A 21,676-nucleotide genomic window follows, 5' to 3' on the forward strand; every position below is an offset into this window, starting at 1 on the left:
TCAGAACTATCCTGGACCATTTGTAATCATTTTTTTCCACTTAATAAATCAGTACCTAAATGAATCTTTATGTATTTTTGCTCCAAAATTTGGATCACATTTAAAAGAAAAATAAAGCTGCTCCTAATACTCCTTCCTCCCAAACCCTAACCATCATGGTCTTTCTTGTTAGTTTCTATTACTTTTGGAGTCCATCTTTAGCTGAGATGTTTTAAAAAACCCTTCCCTTAAATATGCATGCCTTCTAATGCAAGTGACAGGGGCAAATGTAGGCAGCTAATGAGATTTCAGAAGGGACAAAATGATATCGTAAAGCAGAGTCCTACAAAGAAGAGAACCTAATAGGAGGGGTTTTGATCATTTATACTCAGTATAATCTAACTGCAAAAATCCCTTTGGAAATCAGTCAAGATATCGAAAAACTAGGAGTTGGAGGTGAATCAGTGACTTTATTTGAAGGCTTAAATTGGCCGATGGCTGGGATTGAGGGACAAAGGCATAGCTGTCGCCCTAGAAAGACTCACAATTCCTGCAGCGACACAGATTAGCTCAAGGTGAGGGGGACGATGTCTTATTTATTATTAAAAAACCCTCAGGACATTTTATTGAATGTGAGCAACATATATCTTGGCAAAGAATATGTGTTAAATGTGTACATTGAATCTTTTGAGACACTTCCCCCTCTTTAGTTGCCAGGCAGTTTTAAGCCAGGATAAATTACACAAAATTGGAAGACTTGAGGGTAAGAGAAATGGCTCTGTTGAGGGCGGGTGTGATTACGGCTCCCAATGCGTCAGATCAAGGAAAGATGTGATCTTGGTAGAATGGTGGTTGCGTTGGATGTACAGATTGCACAGCGACTGTTCTCTTGCTTTGAAAGAACAACAGGCTTCACTCACTCACAACAGATGAAGTATCCTTCAGTAAAGTCATGTGGAGATGAGAGGAAAGCTTCCAAGAGCCAACAGAAGGGGTTTTTGGTTTTTGTTTTGTTTTGTTTTTTGTCCCCTTTACTCATTACTAGCAAAGGTCCAGCTGGTTAATAGGTACATTCTAAGCAGCCCCAGGACCTTTAGTTGGCTTTCAAGGGAAAAATTAAAAAGTGGCTACTTTTCCTAAGGGAAGTTCTAGACAGTGACTCCATATATTTTTTTACCTTACTTTGTAGCTTTCTCTGACTATGTCCTTTGGGCTTTGGTGAAGAATTGCTACAAACTAGTGGGTGGCTGTGCGTGTGTGTGTGTGTGTGTGTGTGTGTGTGTGTGTGTGTGTGTGTGTTGGGGGTGGGAAAAGCGCCCCCATCTAGTCCATCCTTCGGAGTTGAAACATTAGTTTCAACTGGGAACGGCTGTCAAGGATTCAGAATTAAAGTTATCTCTGGGAGAGCTTGTACGGAGCAAAAGAACAGGCACTTGGCTAAGATCAAACACAGCTTTACCTGTACCTCACTCTTCTTACCTACAAATGGGAATCATACTATATAATAATAAAATAATAATTCACTTCATTGAATTGTCACGAAGATGAAGAGAGCTGAAGCATATAGGAAGCGTAGATTAGTGCCATGCTTCTGGTCATCACTAAAGGTTTGGTATATTCTTGTTCATCGAAGGACCTGAGTTCAAATTCTACCTCTTTCCTAACCACGTACTACAGTTCTCACCTCCTTACATTTCAGCCTCTATCTCTGTAATATGGGAATCATTCTGCTTCATCCAAACCTACTGCCTTTTTCTTTTCTTTTTTTTAACCTCCCCTCAACTTAGATGGTCAACGTGAAAAAATATGCTGGAAAAAATAAAGCATTAAAAGAACGGAATGCACGTATGCATTTTAGTTTCTGATTCTCTGAGACTTTTTGAGCTATGTTTCCTGAGCTCCGTATAGTGTTAGGAGTGACAGTGATGTATCGCATCAGGAGCTGGTATGTGCAGATACCTCCTACGGTTGGTCACACAACATGGAAACCAGCTCCCCGAACAGTGAGGGGCGCAGGGAAGAAAACAGGCAATGGCATAAATCCACACAGCATGGGGCAAAGCCTAGCGTTCCGCTATCTAAAAACATTATGTCCAAAGAAAGCATCTAAAACCACGGAGACTGGAGGTAAAACCACAGCTGCATTGTAAGCAAAGATGTCATAGTTAAAAGGCAACACACACAACAGTGTCCTGAAATGAGGCGTCTCGCAGGGACAGGAGCGCTCTGGCAGTGCATGCAAAACACAGGCGCTTTCTAATCACAGGAAGCAGTCAAGACAGGGCCTCCGACCTGCAGTCGAGAGGGTTCTTACCTTTTTGACATCCCTGACCAAGTGGTACAATGTATTTGAGGGCCCATGTCTCTGAAAACAATAAAGAAGAATCAGATGGTTTTGCTAGTCAGGGGCTCTCATTGGCAAGGCAAGAAGGATCTGGAAGGAAGGGATCTGGTGGAGGAGGGGGTCGTTCTTCATGATGAGCCTTGTTCTAGTTGCTCAGTTGTACCTGGCTCTTCCAAACACACACACTGGCAGAATTTGGGATTGTGGTTCCTCAAGAAAGAGCATTTGACTTCTAGGTTCAGTCTTTGTAAAGGAGGTTGTCAACCGTTTTGTTGTTGTTATGATAAGAACATTAAAGCCTAATCTCATAGCAACTTTCAATTATACAATACAGTGTTGTTAACTATAGTCACCATGCTATACATATGACCCCTGGAATTTATTTGTCCTATAACTGAAAGTTAATACCCTTTAGCTAACATCTCCCATTTTCCCCACCCCTCAGCCCCAAATATTTTGAGGATCCTCTACACTGTGTTTAAATATCTGGCTCCCTTTTCAAATATTAATTGACCACATGTGCATGTATCTATTGCTGGGCTTTTAACTCTGTTCTGTTGGTCTATGTGTCTGTTTTAATGACAATACTATACTGTCTTGATTCCTATAGCTTCGTGAAATAGTTTGAAATCAGGAAATGTGACGCCTCTACTTTGTTCTTCTCTCTCAAGATTGCTTTGGATATTCAGGGTCCTTTGTAGTTCCATGTGAATTTTAAGACAGTTTCTTCTATTTCTATGAAAAAATGCCATTGGAATTTTGAAAGGGATTGCACTGAACTTATAAAAGGCTTTGGGTGGTATGGACATTTTAACATTAACACTTCTAATCCATGGCTATGGGATATCTTTCCATTTACTTGTGTCATCTTCAATTTCTTTAATCAGTGTCTTACAATTTTACTTTATAGATCTTTTACTTCTTGGTTAAATTTATCCCGAGGTATTTTACAGTTTTTGATGATATTGTGAAGTAAATGGGATTGTTTTATTCTATTTTCATAGAGTTCTGTGTTAGTGTATAGACATGCAACTGATTTTTGTATATTGATTTTGTGTCATGAAACTCTATTGGATTCATTTATTATTTCTAACAGTTGTGTGTGTGTGTGTGTGTGTATGTGTGTGTGTGTGTGTGAAGTCTTTAGGAATTTCTATATATAAGATCACGTTATCAGCAAAGACAGTTTTACTTCTTCCCTTCCAAATTGGATTCCTTTTTCCCCCTCCCTCTGTTCTTTCTTCTCCCTTTCTTCCCTCCCTCCCTCCCTCCCTCCCTCCCTCGCTTCCTTCCTCCCTCCCTCCCTCCCTCCCTCCCTCCCTCCCTCCCTCCCTTCCTCCCTTCCTTCCTTCCTTCCTTTGTCTGACTGCTTTGGCTAGGACTTCCAATACCATGTTTAATAAGAGTGCAGAGAGTGGGCACTATTAACTTATTCCTGATCTCTGAGAGAAAACCTTCAACCTTTTTACCATTGAGTATGATATTAGTTGTGAATTTATCACAAGTGGCCTTTGTTATATTGAAGTGTGTTCCTTCTATATCCAGTTTATTGAGAGATTTTACCATGAAAGGATGTTGAACATTGCAAATGCTTTTTCTGCACCTATTGAGATGATTTGATTTTTATCTTTCATTCTATTAATGTGGTATGCCTTTATGGATCTGCATTTATTGAACCATCCTTGCATTTAGGAATGGAATCCCATTTGATCATGGTGTATGAACTTTTTAATGTGCTGTTGAATTTGTATTATTAGTATTTTGTTGAGAATTTTTCCATGTATATTCATTAGGGATATTGGCCTATAGTTTTCTTTTCTTGTAGTGTCCTTATCTGGCTTTGGTGTGAGGGTAATTAGTGCTGGCCTCCTAAAATAAGTTTGAAGGAATGCCTCCTCTTTAATGTTTTTGAAAAGTTGGAAAAGAATTGGGGTTAATTCTTTAAATGTTTTGTAGAATTCACCAAATTCCCCTATGAAGCCACCTGCTCCTGGGCTTTTCTTTGTTGGGAGGTTTCTGATTACTAACTCAATCTCCTTACTTGTTATTGATTGGTCTGTTCAAATTTTTCTATTTCTTCATGATTCAGACTTGGTCGGTTGTACATTTCTAGGAATTTATCCACTTCTCCTATGGCTAATTATTGATCTTTATTATGGGGATGGAAGCTGGGGCCTCCTAGTCTTTCTTTTAATTCAGTCTGTTATTCTTACTGGAAGTTTTACTATGCAGAACTAAGAAAACTCTACAGAGGACACAGAAACCTGGAGCCACTCTGCTAACCTGTTTTCTAGTTCCAGCATCAAGAATGAGATAGAGCCAGTGTGGCAGCATCTAACACCCACCACTGGCTGGAGAATAGGTCAATAAGTTCCATCTTATTAGTGCTGTGGGTGGTGGAACAGAGGAGCATTATGACCAATGAGGAGAAGAATAACCCCTGAGACAGAAGTGTCGGTTCAGTACTGGCTTTCTTTTTAACTTAGGAGTTTTGTGGTCTTGGATAAACCAATTCCCTTCTTGGCCTCAGTTTTCTTATCTGTAAAATGGAGGAAAACAATGTCTACTCTTTTTAAAAAAAATTCCAAGTAAAAATTTATTGACCTTGATTAAGAATGCTTATATATTTAATACTGCTTCTGATTTATCATAGGAATTACCTCCCCAACATGTTAATCACAGATGGACTGAAAGAGTATTTGGGAAATGGAGCAATGTAGTTTATGTAAGGATATCACATTAGAAGTCTACTGGAGAGCCAAAGGAGTTTGTCCTGGTAGAATGTGAAATTAAAAGAACAAGTAGCAAAAACTATTGAGTAGGTCCAGAGCCTTTGGGAAGAAAGTTTTTCTTAACCTTCCTCATTTGTACTCTCCAGATACCTTGTTCTCCTCTTGAAGGTTCCAATATCTACTCTTTAAACTTCATTGGGTTTTAATGAGTCTCAGCTCAGAGCCAATGTACTTAACTCACTGAATAGTATAAAAAACTTCATAAATAGTAGTTTTTCTTTATGGTTACTCCTTGGTATCCCTAGTAAACAAATTGGCAAATTATTACATGATACAAAAAATATTTTGGGGCAACTCCAAATAAGGAGTATTTTACATTTTATTCCATTTTGGTGGCAAGGGGATGAATGATGGTAGCTCTGAGAATAACAAGATGATGCAGGATAGTTAATCGGTCTCCTTTTGATGCGTTGAGTTAAATCAATTCTCCTCTGCTTGCCTCAAATGCCCTCTGGGCTTATAGTATAAACTGTGTTCTAATTCCCAGAGTCTTGTGGTTTTGTGTAAGAATCTGAGAATGTTAGCTTTCCACTGACAACTGAGCAGTTAAAACAAGTGGGATCTTGGTGACTTGGCGTTGTCGTCTACAGGTCTAAGGGAGTATTTGTGGAAAATGATCCATGCATTTGGAGGGGAGGGGAGAGACTCACAGGCATGTGGGGGGGCAGGAGAAGGTAAAACAAAAAACACAGAGAAAATAAAAAGCGCCTTAGCTTGGTCCTACCGTATTGTACAATTCCTCTAGTCTGGAGATGGTGAGAAAACGGTGCATGCTTACTCCATTCTCTATGAGTAATTTCACAAAATCCACTCTGTCCAGAACTAGGGCATCCAACATGGCTTGCTCCAAAGACCCCACCTGCAAATCAAGTCACTGAGTTAGTCTGCCCCAGGGTCCAGGGATGCAGTTGCTTGGTGCTGTTCACCTGAACAGTTTAGAAATGGATGCCTTTGATATCTGGTAAACCTTCAGCACATCCAAAAACATGCTGGCAAGACTGTTCCCACCTCCACTTTTGGGACAGCCACAATCTCTCTTGTGTTTTGGGGTCTGTCTTTGCAAATAAAATTCAAGGTTTCTACTTCCAAAAGCTATTTCCTCCTTGACTCTCTTTTTTCTTCTGGATCCCAAGAAGGTACAAAGGTGTACAAGGTTTTCCTTTCCCAATTCTCTGACCAAACTTCTGCAACACTAGTGAAATGCCAAACTGGCTACTTTGCTGCCCTCATTTCCCTCTTTCTGAGGCTCTGAATTAGATCCTTGGCCACCTTGAAAAAAGGGACCCTAGCAAAGAGATCAAAACGTAGGCTCAGGGCACCTGGGTGGCTCCGTCGGTTAAGCGTCCAACTTCGCCTCAGGGTCATGATCTCACGGTCTGTGAGTTCGAGCCCTGCGTTGGGCTCTGTGCTGACAGCTCAGAGCCTGGAGCCTGCTTCGGATTCTGTGTCTCCCTCTCTCTCTGCCCCTCCCCTGCTCATATTCTGCCTCTCTCTCTCTCTCTCTCTCTCTCAAAAATAAACATTAAAAAAAAGTAGGCTCTTCTGTCTTTTCATTGTTAGACTACCTTGACTCTGTCTCACCCATTTCAGTGCAGAGACCCTCAGTTATGTAGGTTCTTTGGTCTGTTTACTAGGGTTTTATTTAATTCCTTTCACAAAAATTTCCCAGTGTCCAGACTCCTTGACCAGTCTTTCCACACTAGCAATCCATTAGCAGCACTATAAATAAAGACAGGGGCTCAATCGGAGGCAGAAGCTCTCTGGGAGAAAGGAAGGGTTAAATAAGACCTGCCCATGAGGGCATTGCCCTTCAGTTATTCCGGGCACAGAGATCAAATTTCAGACTGCTGGCCGCCTCTTGGGGACACATGCATAAGCCGCCCAATAGCCAATTTTCCAAGTTTTTATTTTTGGTAGTGTCAATTGAGGGAAACACACCAAGAACAGTTATATAAAGCTTTGGTTGCCTCTGTGTGGTTGTTGGGGATGGGGAGGGCCTGTGCTCAGCCACCAGGACCAGATGGCACCTGCTAATTCTGCATCCCGAGGTGCGACTCAGCCATGTGCTAGCCTGGGGTGGCCACGACTCAGAAGCGGCGACCTCCAAGACAACCAGAAGCAAACTGCTAATTCCACTCCTTCCTTAATTTTAATTGATACCATTTTTTTCTTATACGGGTTTTTTTTTTTAGACGTGTAAAAGAAATGGCATCGGTTGCAGCTGAAAATTGCCATCAAAGGCCACTCAGAGATGGGAATGTCTGGAATGTTTGCAGTTGTGCTTTGTGGCGTCTTCAACCAGGTGGCAGTGTTTTCCTAAATATGAGAAAGGGGCTGAGGCTGAGGATGGCTGCAAGGGAACATTTCCATCCTAGAGAAGAGGCAGCAGTTTCTCAAGCCGCTCTCAGAGACTTCTTAAGCAAATACACTTGCCCACGCGAGTGGGCTTTCCAGGGGGTGATGACATATACTCTACCGGCCACTGCTGCCCATAAATAAAGATCTGGCTGCGAGCGATGTCCACTCTGTTCCAGGCTAGAGCTAAGCTCAGCTGGTCCGGGGCTGAGGCATTGGCTCCTGTGTGTAGACAAGTAGGGGAAAAGAGTGGGAGAGAGAAAACAATGATCAGTTATTATGCCGAGAAGACCTACTCCATTACTCTCTGGTCAGTCCCCCTCTTCTTGGGGAGTAGACTCAGCTGTACAGCAGGGGTTCCCCGACTCGGTACTGTGGGTATTTGGGGCAGGATAATTGTTTACTGTGGGGGGCCATTTTGTACATTGTAGACTATTTAGCAGCATCCCTGAATTCAATCCAGTGGATGCCAGTGACACCCCCAACCTCCACCCGAGTCACGACAATCCAAAGTGTCTCCAGATGCCACCAAATGCATCCAGGAGGAAGGAGACAAAATCAGCTCATTGAAGACTACTGCTCAAGTGTTGCTGTTCAAAGTATGGCCCATGGAGCCAAGCAGCAGCAGAAGCAGCATCGCCCAGGGAACTTTTTAGAAATGCAGACCCTCTGGGGTGCCTGGGTGGCTCAGTGGGTTGGGCATCTGACGCTTGGTTTCGGCTCAGGTCATGATCTCAAAGTTCATGGGTTTGAGCCCCATACTGGGCTTCGCCCTGCCAGCGCGGAACCTGCTTGGGATTCTCTCTCTCTCCTTCTCTCTCTGCCCCCTCCCCTGCTGATGCATGTGCTGGCTCCCTCTCAAAATAAATAAATAAATAAGTAAATAAATAAGTAAATAAATAAAATAAATTATATATATATATATGCAGACCCTCAGGCCCTACCCTAGATCAGAATCTATATTTTAACAAGATCTCAGATGATTCATGCACACATTAAAGTTTGAGAAGTGTTGCCCTGCGACACATTTTCTTTCTACTGGCCAATCTTTGGTGCAACGCATCATTCAAATTGTAAGTTGCGTGGTAACAGTGTCCTCGTATCTTAGTGAGCCAGCTTTGCCACTCTACTGAAAAAGAGTTAAGAAGATCTTTTAAGAGAATAAAAAGAAATGACTTAGGTTTTCTTAGATTTGTGGGTAGAAGCCACCGGAATACATTTTTAAGTTCTCCTTTCATTCTCCAGACTCGGTGGCTAGATCTGTGCTGTCCACCTGTGGCTGTTTAAATCTAAATTATTTAAAATTAAATAAACTTTAATGCTTCAGTCACACCAGCCACATGTCAAATGCTCCGTAGCCGTATGTGGCTGGTGGCCTATGACCTGGAGAGTGTTGATTCAGAACAATTCCATCATCACAGAATGTTCCATTGGAATAGCGCTGGTCCAGATCGACGCATCCTGTCAATACACGTAACCTGCCAAGCAGCTGGGTGTGAAGCTGAGAATGGTAGGTGGAGATAATGCTGGGCTACCATCAGGGGACCAACATCTGCTATTTTGCAGTTATGTGACAGTGGACCTCTCTGTGCCACTGTTTTATCAACTTGTGAAATGGGGACCGTAAGAATTATCCTGTTTACTGACTGGAATGTGATACTAAAATGAAACCATATAGTGAACGTGCACATGTAAACAGGGTTTTTGCAATTGACATCCTTAGTACCCTGAACAGGAGACGTCCCTAAATATTTGCCTGACTCCATGTTGCTAGAGGTCCCACCAGCAGGGGAGCACAGTACAGAGACAGCACTCTTAACATGGCTCAGATTTTTTGGACATCTAACCTGTGCTAGGCAAAATATTAGGCACTTCCATGTATTATCATATACAATGTCCCCCCAAATCCTGAGAAATGGGTCTTATTATCTCCATTTGATAGACGAAGATACTGAGGTCCAGAGAGGTAAAAAAACCATGTAGCTACTAACAGAAGGTAAACAGAAGAAGCATTTATCATGCCAGAGGTGAGATTCAGCCCCAGTGAGTTTTTCCTTCATTCCATGTCTGCGGATTCTGATGTTTGTGAGGGAAGGAGGGACAGCAAATGCTAGTCCTGCCCATTTTCCTGGATTCTTCAGCACTGGAGTGCTGTAGATAGGGCTGCTGGTGATCAGACCGTATCGGTGATTCCCAAAGTCTATTGCACAGTAGAATCACCTGGGAAGCTTCTAAAACATCTGTACACCCAGAGTGCACCCCAAAACAATTACATCACATTGTTTGGGGTGGGGGCCAGGCTCTGATAGTTTTAAAGGTCTCCAGGTGTTTTCAATGCGCTCCAGGGCTTGGGAACCACTGTGCTACATGTCTCTTCTGCTGCCTCCCTTTGCCTCTTTCCTCTTGGCTCTGAGATGTTGAAGTTAAGAATTAGGGGAGCAAAATGTTCTCTAGAGGAGCGCTTCTCTAATTTGAGCATGCAAAAGAATAAGCTGGAGGGCTTTTTAAAACAGATTCTTGGGCCCCACTTCTAGAGATTAAGATTTAGCAGATCTGGGGTGGAGCCTGAGTTTCTGCATTTCTAAAAAGCTCCCAGGTGGTGCTGGTGCTGATGATCTGAGACCTCCCTTTGAATAACAAAGGCCCCAGAGAGCTGTGTGCCACATTCTCTTCACAGGTCAAAGGGCATTTTTGATTCTGGTGCCCATGCATTGATGGATTCAGTATACTTGTAGTAAATTAATTAGCGTTTGGAATGATGAATGTTAATTCAGTTCATACAGGGATTTTTCTATTAAAATTATTTATCACCTCGGGGGGTAACATCAGAAACTGCAAACTAATACTAGGGTAACTGGTGTAAATAAGTGATAAATAGGAACATGTCAAAATGTACTATCATCACTTTTAAGGAAAAAAAGTGAAGGCTCACTGGGGCTGCATTTGGAAAGGTAGCACCCTATACTTTCCTTTGCTTCCTTAGCTGCTCTGCTGGTCATGGGTGACCTGCTGTAATGGTTTAGTCATTCCCTTTGCCATCTGTATGCCACAGATTTGTATGTCACCCAGTCAATGGTCGCAGCACAGTCTGAACAGGAACACATAGGAGGAAGCAAAGTCATTGACATTACATTAAAGTCAATGTGAGTTACCTGAATGTAATTACCTAAGTGTCAAGTGAAAGCAGGAAGCCAATGAGTCTTGACTTCTCAAAAATTCAAAGTACATCAAGAATGATCCTTGGTGACAGTTTGGATCAGAGGTTCTCAGCCAGGGTGACCAACCAGCCCAGTTGCCTAGGAGAGTCACGGTGTTAGCACTGAAATTTCCACCTCCTGAGAGAACCCTCAGTCCCGCACAAACCTGGATGGGTGGTCACCCTATGCTGAACTGCGTCTATATTTTGGAATTGCCTGAAAAGCTTAAAACAGACTGATACTTGGGAGCCATCCCAGAGATTCTGGTTTCATTGGTCCTGGGCACTGCAGTTTTTAAAAGCTCCCCAAAAGCTTTTAAGAATAAGAGGTCTTTAACCTTCCCTTGACATTAAAATCATGAAGGCAAGGTTAAGAACCTTGAGTCTAGATAATATATTTTCATTCACTTATTCATCTGTTTATTTATTAATTGATTTACACATTAAAAACTACAGATTTCATGCCTTCTCATATGGCAGGTATGATGCCAGTATGAGGACCAAGATAATTAATACAGAGTCCTTTGTCTTGAGAGCTTGCATTCTAGAGGAGGGGTTAGGTCTGTAATTAAATACATCACCTCGTGCTCAACAGATATTGAATACCTTCTGTGCCAGGAACTGTTTTAACACTGAACATCCCATGGTGAAGAAGGTAGCTGAGATCACTCTTTGCACAGAGCTTACTACTTACTTCTACTAGTAGAAGAGCAGCACTCAGAAAATAAATGAACAAACTAAGAAACAGTATACTTTCTGATTGTGTAAATGCCATGAAGGAGCAGTGCCATTCCCAGGAGTGGGACCTGTGTCTATAGGAACAATTTGAGTCACTCCAAATCAATGTGGCAGCACCGTTCTGGCTACCCAGTCTCACATGATGCAGGCAGCTGGCCAGGCTGTCCTTCTGAAACCAGAGCTGGATATGAAGCCATTGGATATCTTTGTAGGTACAAGTCTGGGTGTCCTGTGGGGCATCTGGTTGACCCTGTGTGGGAACTAGAGGGTTGGAAGGTGCCTTGAAATATTGAAATGGGTCTGGGGTCCATGAAGATCCTGGTTTGAGCTAAGGGTTATGCCACCCATATGACACTGCCACCCTGGCTCATGCCAGATCCTAGGAGGGCATGAAGAAGGCCCTTGAAAGCACTGGTTTAGTGGTGGTACTGAGAATGACCAGGGTGGTGGTAGAGGGTTGAATGGACAGGAGACCTCCCTGAGAATAACATTTGAACTGGACCGAAATAATTAGAAAATGCCACCATGTGAAGGACTTGTGGTGGTTAGGGTGGGGAGAGCACTCCAGGTAAAGGCAACATCAAGTATAAAGGTCCTGATGTGGGAATGAATACAAGTAGGTATAAGACATAAAAAATACAGTTTTATTATTTCCTCTTTCTGCAGGAGGCTGAAGAATATTTAAGTGCATACATAATGGTCTTAAGCAAGGGATTAATTCACTAGATGGGTGAGATGAAGAAAGGCATTGTACTAAAAGAAACAGCCTAGGAAAGGATTGGGAGAGTTCAATACCCCTGCAAATTTAGGCAATTCATGGGAAGACACTGAGGAAGATTCAAAGCTTGAGGTATATGTGAGTTAGCAGAGAGAGCTGAAGCCAGAATGGAAGGACTTATAAATGATGTTGGAGGAGTCTCCCTTTATCCTGGAGACACAGAGAAACCACTGGAAACACTTGTTTCAGAAATAATGTGTCAGATGTACATCTTAGAGAAATTCCTTTGGCACCAGTGTGAAGGGTGGATTGGAAGGGACGTTGGACTGGAGGGAGAAAGAGTAATAAGGAAAGTATTGCAATATTCTAGGAAAGGGATAATGATCTGAAGGAGCAGTTTGGATGGAGGGATATTTATAAAGCACAATGGATAGCTGTGGATGAGAGATTTAAAGTGGGGAGCAAGAGAAGTCAAAAGTGGTCTCCTTGGGGGCCCGGGTCCATGATGGCCAACTGAGATTGGCAATGTAAGATAAAAACACGCTTTGAGGGGCAGCAAAATTGCAATCTTGAATATAATGAGCTTGAAATGCCTGTGGTATAGCCATCCAGGTGGGAATGACCAGAGGCCATTGGATATTGAGATGTGGGGCAGGGGAGGGATTAAGTCTGGAGACAGAGATTTGGAAAACATTGCATGAAGGTGATAGGAAGAGAGAAGAGGATTGGTCATGGAATAACACCAACATTTAAAGGCTATGAAAGTAAAGCAAATCTTTAGAAAGAAATCACACACTCACACACACATTCAACAGAGATATAGGAAGAGAACGTGGCGATCATGGTGCCCTACACTATAGGAAGAGAGGTTTTTAAGAAAGAGGAGGTGATCATTAGGTCAAAATCTGCAAAGAGGGTAAGTAAAAAAGACTGACTTTCCTTCTCTATAACTTTTTTTATTACAAGGCACCAGCTATATGTCTATTAGTTTATTATTTATTTCTGTCCCCAGAGGTAAACTTCAAGAGGCCAGGGAGTTAGTCTACCTTATTCACTGCGGTATTCTTAGAGTCCAGAGCAGTGCTTGGCACATAACAGGTGTTCAATAACCATTTGTTGAATGAATGAATGAACCTCAAAATGTGCATTAGATTTGGCAGTTAAGAAGTCTTTGATGATGGGGTGCCTGGGTGGCTCAGTAGGTTGAACATCTGACTGCTGATTTCTGCTCAGCTCATGATCTCAGGCTTGGTCTGTTTGAGCCTGGCATTGATCTCCATGCTGACAGTGAAGAGCCTGCTTGGGATTCTCTTTCTCCCTCTCCCTCTGCCTCTTCCCCAGCCCTCCCTCTCTCTTTCTCAAAATAAATACACATTAAAAAAAGAAGTCTTTGACAATGTTAGTGTGTGCACCTTTAAAGAATGTGGGAACAGAAGCATATCTGCAATCTCTTCCTTTAAGGAAATTGCAATTGAACCAGAATGGAGGTGAGTTGGGATAAAAAGAGAGCTATGACAAGTGTATAAATCACTATATCAATGAACAAAGTGGTAAATGTTGTAGAAGCTGTACATATAAGCCCAGAGCACTGCCTCAGCAGTTGAGTACTTGAAGGAGGAAGTAGAATTTGATTATAGTATGGAAGGATGGTGGAGATTTGAACAAATGGAGGGTGTGTTAGGCTGAATGATGCCCCCGCCCCTCAAAGATGTGCACGTCCTGATCCTGGGAACCAGTGATGTTACTTTATAGGGCAGAGACTTTACAGATGCAATTAAGAATTTTGAGTTGAGGAGGTTATACTAGCTTATCTGGTGGGCCCAATGCAATATAATCACTAGTGTCCTTATAAAAGGGAGGCAAGGAACTCAAAGTAGTGGTAAGACGTGTGAAGATGAAAGCAACGGGTTGGACTGATACAGGCAATGAGCTCAAGTCAAGAAATGTGGGCAACCTCGAGAAGCTGAAAAAGACAAGGAAATGATTCTCTCCTGAAGCTTTCAGAAGGAACATAACCCTGCTGATCCCTTAATTTCAGATTTCCAGCCTCTAGAATCATAAGAGAATAAATTTTTATTATTTTAAGCCACTAAGTTTGTGGCAATTTGTTATGGGTAGTAAAAAAAACTAACACTATTGGTGATTAAAAATATTCTTGTAGGTAGACCATCAAGATAGGAAGGTACAATAGAGATGAGAAAGCAAGAGTATTTTACACCTTGGCTGTGTGCACAGCAGGGTTCTCAAACTTTAACGTGCATATGATTCATCTGGGTTTCTTGTTTAAATGCTGCTTCTGTTGGGGCGCCTGGGTGGCTCAGATGGTTAAGTGGCCGACTTCAGCTCCGGTCATGATCTCATGGTTCATGAGTTTGAGCCTCGCGTCAGGCTCTGTGCTGAAAGCTCGGAGCCTGGAGCCTGCTTCGGATTCTGTGTCTCCCTCTCTCTCTGTTCCTCCCCCACTCGCACTCTGTCTCTCTCTCTCAAAAGTAAATACAGATTAAAAAAAAAGTTTTAAATGCTGATTCTGTTTCTGTAGGTCTGGTGTGGGACTCCTAATTCTATTTCTTTACACAACACTCATTAGTTTTCTACTGTGAACAACGATTAATCTTGTTCACGCACCCTTTCTCCCTTTTCTCTCTTCCACCATTCCATTTTAGAACATACCATATTTTTAGTGTTTTAACTGGTTCTGTTCAATATGCTTACATTTCTATTACTAATATTTGAATTGTCAGTCTTAAGTTATATTCCTTATTTTAGTAGGCAAAGATCCAGATATTATAATGAGTCGAAATGTCTACCACCTCTATCTCTATCCTTCTTCCTCTTAATTTCTTTTTGTTTTTGCATTATTTCTACTGTGGAAGGCAGGTGACACTTACATTCCTTTCTGTTACTCAAAGTGCCGTTTTTGTTTTTATCTTAGTTCTGTTAGATTCTAGTATCAATGGTTACGATTAATGATTTTACCAGAGTGTACCCAAGGATCTCTTAGCTGGTAGGCTGCATCTTCTCTAGGAGTTTTCCCAAGAGAAAGTCATGGGGACAATCTAGAGTTCTAGAATGTTTTAAACTGTTTGTTTTTTCTCTCAATAGTCTTGATAGTTGAATGACACTGACTTGATATCAAAATCTGTTGCTCTGTTGTCTGCTGGCATTGAATGTTAATATAAAAAGGTTTGTAGCCAACCTGATTTTTTAATCTCATGAAAGACTTGATCATTTTGCCTGGTGGCCCAAAGTCATCTTTATTTTCTTTGAGGCTCAGTAACTTTAGTAGGCTGTGTCTAGTTGTTGGGGATTCTGAATCAGTCTTTCCTGGTTCAAGGTGGCTAGTCTTTCAATATCTAGATCAAAGTTTCAAAATTTGTTTAAGGAAAAAATTCTGAAATTGTATTTTAAAATATTTTCTCTGATCCATTACTTTGATTTTCTTCTTTGGAGAGAGCAGTTATGCTTATGTTGGATCTCCATTTTCTGTCTCCTATAAATATAATTTCTCTTTAATCTGAATTAACTCTTTATTTCCATTGGTTTTCATTTCCATTCCCTTCCTTCGTTTCTATACATTGTGTCCTGTACTGTTTTCTTTTTCACAATGTATATTTGATCTTGCAGCCTTTCTCAATTCTTCTGCAATTCTGTGATAATTTCATGTCCTCCCTTCCACTTCATTCCTGAATGCTACTCACGTTATATCTCCTCCTGTTGCCTCAACTACTCTTAGCTGAATTGTGGTATTCCAACTTCGAAGTATTTCTTCATAGATAAAGTGCTTTGTTGCGATTTAATTTTTTTAAAGTTCACGGTAAAATATTTATTCATAAGGTTCATCTGTTCTCTGGAAACATTTTTACAGATATTCTTCTGTGCATACATTTCGCCCTTTTGTTATTTTTTATAGAATGTATCTATATGCTAACTGCTTTTTTATTATTTATCATCTAGTGAGTTGGGTTATAATGGGCCCAGAGTAGCATTCCAGGCTACTTATTCTTCACAACTGGAAGGCTTTCTTCTCAGCTACCACAAAGACAAGCTCCCTGCTGCAAACATTACTTATCTGCAAAATTCCATGTGTAGCCCACCACCCCTGTTTCTATGGGCTAAGTCAGGCTCAAGAGTCACCATTGAACTCACTCTAGTTCTTGCACATGCTGCTACAGAGAAAGGAGAGAACTTTGCACCTTAGAGCATTTCTCACTTCGAGGAATTACATTCTGGTACTTCCTGAAGATTGCCACTGCTAGTTTCTCTCTCCCCAGCTTTTACTCTTTCCTCCCACAGAGCTCTTGCATTTACAAATATTTTGGAATGTTTCCCAGTTTTACCAAAAATAGAGTTAGCTTGCTTTTTTTCTTCCCTTTTCATTATTGGTTTTTGAAGCTTTCTAGAAGAAGAGACTGATGAATTTGTGTTGTCAAGTTTGCACTGGATATCCTGAAGGATTCTGTAGGTAGAAGATTGTTTTGGTCAGATCTTTACAATAGTAGTGTTCCTGTAATTGATGTATAGAGAACAAGCAGGGATATATATGCTCAGTAAGAAGCAGGCAAAAACCATAAGAAGCCATTGAAATAAATCAGGTCAAAGGTCCTGAAGGCCTAAGGATGATGAACAAGGAAGGAAAAGAAGGGATAGACCTACAAGATATTGTGGTGGCAAAAATGCCCAGAGTTAGTAAGAATTTGCTTGAATAAAGGGAGAAAAAAATGTAATGGAGGCTTTGAGCCTGGATAGCTCCAAGGATGGGGGCTGTGTGAACATAAATGGGGAAGTCAGGAAGAAATCAACTGTTTGGGAAAAGACAATTTTTTTAAAGAATATGTGTATATTTAAAGACAATTAATTGCATTGGATTTGGGGTGCACAGTGACACCCAAGGGAGCTGTCCAGTAGGCAAATAGAAAAAGGGGCAGGGAGGGAAGCTGGAGCTGGAGAAAAATCTGGAGGTCATTCATGCAGACATGATATTAAAGCCATGGCGCCCGGGTGGCTCAATTGGGTAAGTGTCCGACTTCAGCTCAGGTCATGAATTCACAGTCCATGAGTGTGAGCCCTGTGTTGGGCCCTGTGCTGACAGCTCAGAGCCTGGAGCCTGCTTCAGATTCTGTGTCTCCCTCTCTCTCTGCCCCCCCACTTGCATGCTGTCTCTCTCTCCCTCAAAAGTAAAGAAACATTAAAAAAAATTAAAGCCATGGTACTTTATAATTTTGACAGAAGGCAGAGTGAGAAGTAAGAGGGTCTGAGAAGGAGACAAAGGAGTGCTCAGAAATGTAGAGCACCCACTTGGTGTCTCTGACACCAAGGAAAGGTAAAAATCAATATAATTACCACCATATATTGAAAGCCAATCACATACTAGGCGTTTTACATTTATCATCTCATTTAATACTCACAAAAACCCTGTATAGCAAATATATTAATCCCCACTTGCAAGATAAAACAGAGGCTTAGAGAGATGGAGTGAATTGTAGAACAGGCTTTAAATGGAGGCCTTCCCTCAGGGTAAAAAAGAGTTGCATAAGAAATAGGCAAAGTCAACACTGTGAAAAGTTGCTGAATGTTCCAGAAGATAATTGTTGGGGTTTAGAAGAGTATTTGGGGTCTTCATGGGTACTGAAAGCTGTGTGAGAAAAAAATCTTCAGAGTGAGCCAGTGAGCTCAGAAAACAGAGTAAGTGGAGGGTAAAGGCTATTGGTGGAAAGGCAGGCCAGCTTTCAGAGCTGGATGGTCAAGAGGAGAAAACTAGGATGCTTCCTTGAGGGTCTTGGTGGAGAGGGCCAGGGTCGTCTCAGGTGACAGAGAGCCTGAATGTGCTGATGGGAGAAGGGAAAGAGCCACTGGAGAGGGAGACAAGAGCAAGCACATGATGGATGAGATCTTCAGCATGGAGGCCAGGGAGTAGTTGGTCAGCAAAGAAGAGAGGTCATTGGGGTGAGGAGGGAATGCAATGAGGCTGAGTGGAGATACTGACATTCATGAGTGGGAAAAAGGGAGCCGGGATGAAACCAAATATTTTAAGTGAAGTAAGAGGGGATGCCCTCTGCAGAGAGTGAGAAGGAATGAGGAGCTGAAGAGAATGGAGAAACATGGAGGATGTGCCACAGGCTGACGACTGAAGAATAAGGGGCTTTCAGAGCAGAGTTAGGGCCCACTGAAGTAAAACATCCCAAATATGTCATGGCCCCGAAGGCACATATTGCAGAGAATGTTTATTTAGGGACCTGAGATTCAGTGTTTGAGGAAAGTTTTGTTTTTGTCTTTGTTTTTGTTTTAAGTACCCTGAGGGTCACTAAATACTTCAGTGGGTTGGAAATGGAGATATGGACTCCCTTTGGGAGAGTTGTTAAACAAAAATGTCATGTGTGTCATCTGACCTTGATAGCTCAAGTGTGGTCCTGTTTGATGGACTGGGGTGGTGGAGGAGCCAGGATTTGCAGCCCTTGTAATGTCCTTAGTGGCACCATGATGTTGTGATGTGTAGGATGGTACCACTCATCTCTGTATTAGTTGAGAAACATTTCTTCTTGTTGGGGTCTTTGGACCTTTCTGTGTTTTATCTGTGGAATCTTGTCTGGTTTAAATATGCATCTTCGGGTTCTATTCATTTCCATCAATCTATTTGTAAATGTTGCACCAAAATGCGATAGGGTCTCAGTCCGTGAAAACATAACCATCCGTTCATTTAAAGACATCACATTCTCTACCAATATGAGAACCACAAAATCGAAAGGAGACTAGCTGAAAGACCCTGTCATGTGACTGGGTTGCTAGGATACACCTTCAATGGTCTCCCAGAGCAGAACTGCCTACCTACCCCCGTGGGCCTCTCTTAGGAATGTGGCTGCTACCTGGAGAAAAAAACCAAATTAAAGGCCTGAAACATGCACATAAAGAAGTAGATGAGGTCTGTGTATAACTTATTCTTTGCTCTATTTTCTTGCCCTCAATGATAACTATCTCCTTTTGGTAAAAATAACTTTAGGTAGACTCCCAGGAGAACATTAAAAGGAATCAGGAAAAATTGGATTAACTTTAGCTGGAAGAAATCCACATTTGGCTTGTAAGAGACAAAACAGACAGCTGAGTTAAAGAGCCCTTTGCATGAAGATAGGGGTTTTCTTTCTCAGTTTATCTTTAGTAAATAAGACAATAAAACTAATATTTCTTTCATGCTTAGCTCATGCCAGGCACTGCTTCTAGGTGTTAATGTGTTAAAGTATCACAACAAATGATGTGCCACTATCCCCATTTTACAGACAAGGAAAATGAGGCACAGAAACTTGTCAAAGGTGAGGTAGCCAGGAAGTGCCAGAGGCAAGCTTCAAACCCAGGCAGTCTGATTTTAGAGCCGATTTTTTCTTTTTGAGTTCATAGGAACTTAGAAAATTTTACTGAACTCATGATACTCACAAAAAGAAGTTGGCAAACAGGCTTTTGTGTTCATATCATAAAACAACCCACAGGGTGTGAATGAAGGAAGTCAGAATATTCTCTGATGCTCTATCATTAGGGTCAAAATTGGTCAAATGGTACCCAAAATTCACTTGTCAGCTTCTTTAAAATTTTTGTATCTTTATTTTTTGTTTGTCAAGCCCTTTGGGGTTGGAGATTTATTTATTTACTTATCTGGCTTTATTATTAAAAAAATGTATAGGTGCATCAAAAATATGCAATTCAAAAGATACAGTTTGTGAATACACTTTAAGGATGTTATCAATTGGATACAATGATGTACATGTGTGTGGGCCAAACGAACCAGGTCTGGAGATTTTTATATTCTGTTTATTCTGAAGGCTTTGATTTTCAGGGTTAATAAGATTTTTATTCAGTTTTTAAACTTTTGGTGGGAGTGCAAACTGGTACAGCCACTGTGGGAAAACACAGTATGGAGGTTCCTCAAAAAACTGTTGGTTTTCATTTCAGAGCTAGGGGGCGCAACTTTTATGGACCAACACTATAAAAACCTTGCAAAGTCAGGTTGTCTATGTGATGATAATTGCCAGGAGTACCTACAGTAAATTTTGCTACTATTTCTTTGTATCCTAATAACATATGCAGTCAAAGAGGACAAATGAAATATATGGCTTCTGATTAATAACATTGTGAAGCACTGTGCCATTTCCTTATTTTTGCCAACCTAGCTCAATGGACGAGTCCTCTTTATTGTGCCCTTTCTGCAATAAAAGAAGCCAGTAGGTCACAAGGTCTCCCATTAACACGTTAAAAAAATTTTGTAAAAGTGTTCCCGTATGACACACAATATGCAAGACTGAGAAACATTATCGACTTAAGACAGAGGGAATAAAAGAAAAAAATTCTACTGGGTTATACTGCTTGTTCGCGATATGACAAAAATGAATTCATTTGCACGGATGAGTAAATAAAATATCTGCATCTTCCATAGTGCGATTTTTAGCAGCGTTCTACAGAAATGCCTGCCCTGGAGTTCTGGCACATTTTCTGGAATTATTACAGTGATGATTTCCTAACTTCTGTTTGCCCTTCCTTTGTCTTTTACTTGTTCTGTCCCTTTCACTGAGAACCAGGTAGTCCATTTTGTACCTCATTTTTACTAAGGTTAAACATGCACAGCGTTAAGAGTCATCTATTCCTACAAGATTTGTTATAAAATCACAAATCTCATCACTCCCTGCCTCTTTACCCAGAGGCAACCACTTCAGTTCTCATGGCTGATTATTTTGGTTCTCCATGGCAGATAGTCTTTGAAGATAGCTTCTTTCTTTTTTTTTTCCCTAAACATGTCAAGGGGAGGTCAATTTTTTTTAATGTTTGTTTACTTTGAGAGAGAGAGTGAAGGGGAGGGGCAGAGAGAGAGAGAGAGAGAGAGAAAGAATCCCAAGCAGGCTCTGCACTGTCAGTGAAGAGCCCAACCTGGGGCCCCATCTCATGAACCAAGAGATTATGGCCGAAGCCAAAATCAGGAGTCAGATGCTTCACCGACTGAGCCACCCAGGCACCCCTGAAGACAGTTTCTAAGGAACTATATATCACCCAGCGTTCACACTGAACCTGGGCTGGTCTTGTGACTCGCTTCTGCCAATGGAATGCATCAGAAAAGACACTATGCGGATTCCAGGCTTGAGTCTTCGGAAGGGATGGCAGCTTCTCTTTTGTCTCTTGTGGCCAGTGCAGAACTGTGTCCCTTCCTCTTCAGCCAGGGATTGCCAACACGTTTCTCCTGGGTTACAGCTCCTGCGTTCCAGGTTCTGTGTTTTCTGTTTCTGTTGTTGTTTGTTTTTGGTTTCCTCTTTCATTTCAGTGGTGCATATCCTCCAGTAATTTCTGAAGAAATGGTTCATGGGTAGTAAATGTTTTGGTAACTCACGTGTGACAACGTCTATTCTACCTTCACATGTGGCTGGTAGATTACGCATAGAATTCTAGATTGCACATAAATGTTCTTCAGAATTGTTAAGGCATTGCACAATAGCTTTCTATGCTGTTGTTTGGAAGTCTAAAGCATTCTGGCTCCTTTGCATTTGAGCTGTTTTTTTTCTTTGGAAGCTCATAGGAGAATTTAT

General features: G+C 41.4%; 1 protein-coding gene across 12 annotated transcripts in view; it reads right to left on the bottom strand.

The window, feature by feature from the left end:
* The window catches only part of TRPM3 (transient receptor potential cation channel subfamily M member 3), a 797,690-nt gene that overhangs the window by 86,892 nt on the left and 689,122 nt on the right, over positions 1-21,676 (bottom strand). For all 12 annotated transcript variants that reach the window (XM_047102096.1, XM_047102090.1, XM_047102058.1 and 9 more), the window contains 3 exons: positions 7,592-7,692; positions 5,840-5,974; positions 2,294-2,344 (listed from right to left, as the gene is read on the bottom strand). In XM_047102096.1, the coding sequence (XP_046958052.1) occupies positions 2,294-2,344; positions 5,840-5,974; positions 7,592-7,692 (287 nt within the window). The remainder of the gene's footprint in view (positions 1-2,293; positions 2,345-5,839; positions 5,975-7,591; positions 7,693-21,676) is intronic.

This window comes from Lynx rufus, unplaced genomic scaffold, assembly GCF_022079265.1.
Source record: "Lynx rufus isolate CCGP_SWC_20201006 ecotype Redwood Valley unplaced genomic scaffold, mLynRuf1.p SCAF_10, whole genome shotgun sequence".
In the NCBI taxonomy this organism is placed as follows: Eukaryota; Metazoa; Chordata; class Mammalia; order Carnivora; family Felidae; genus Lynx; species Lynx rufus.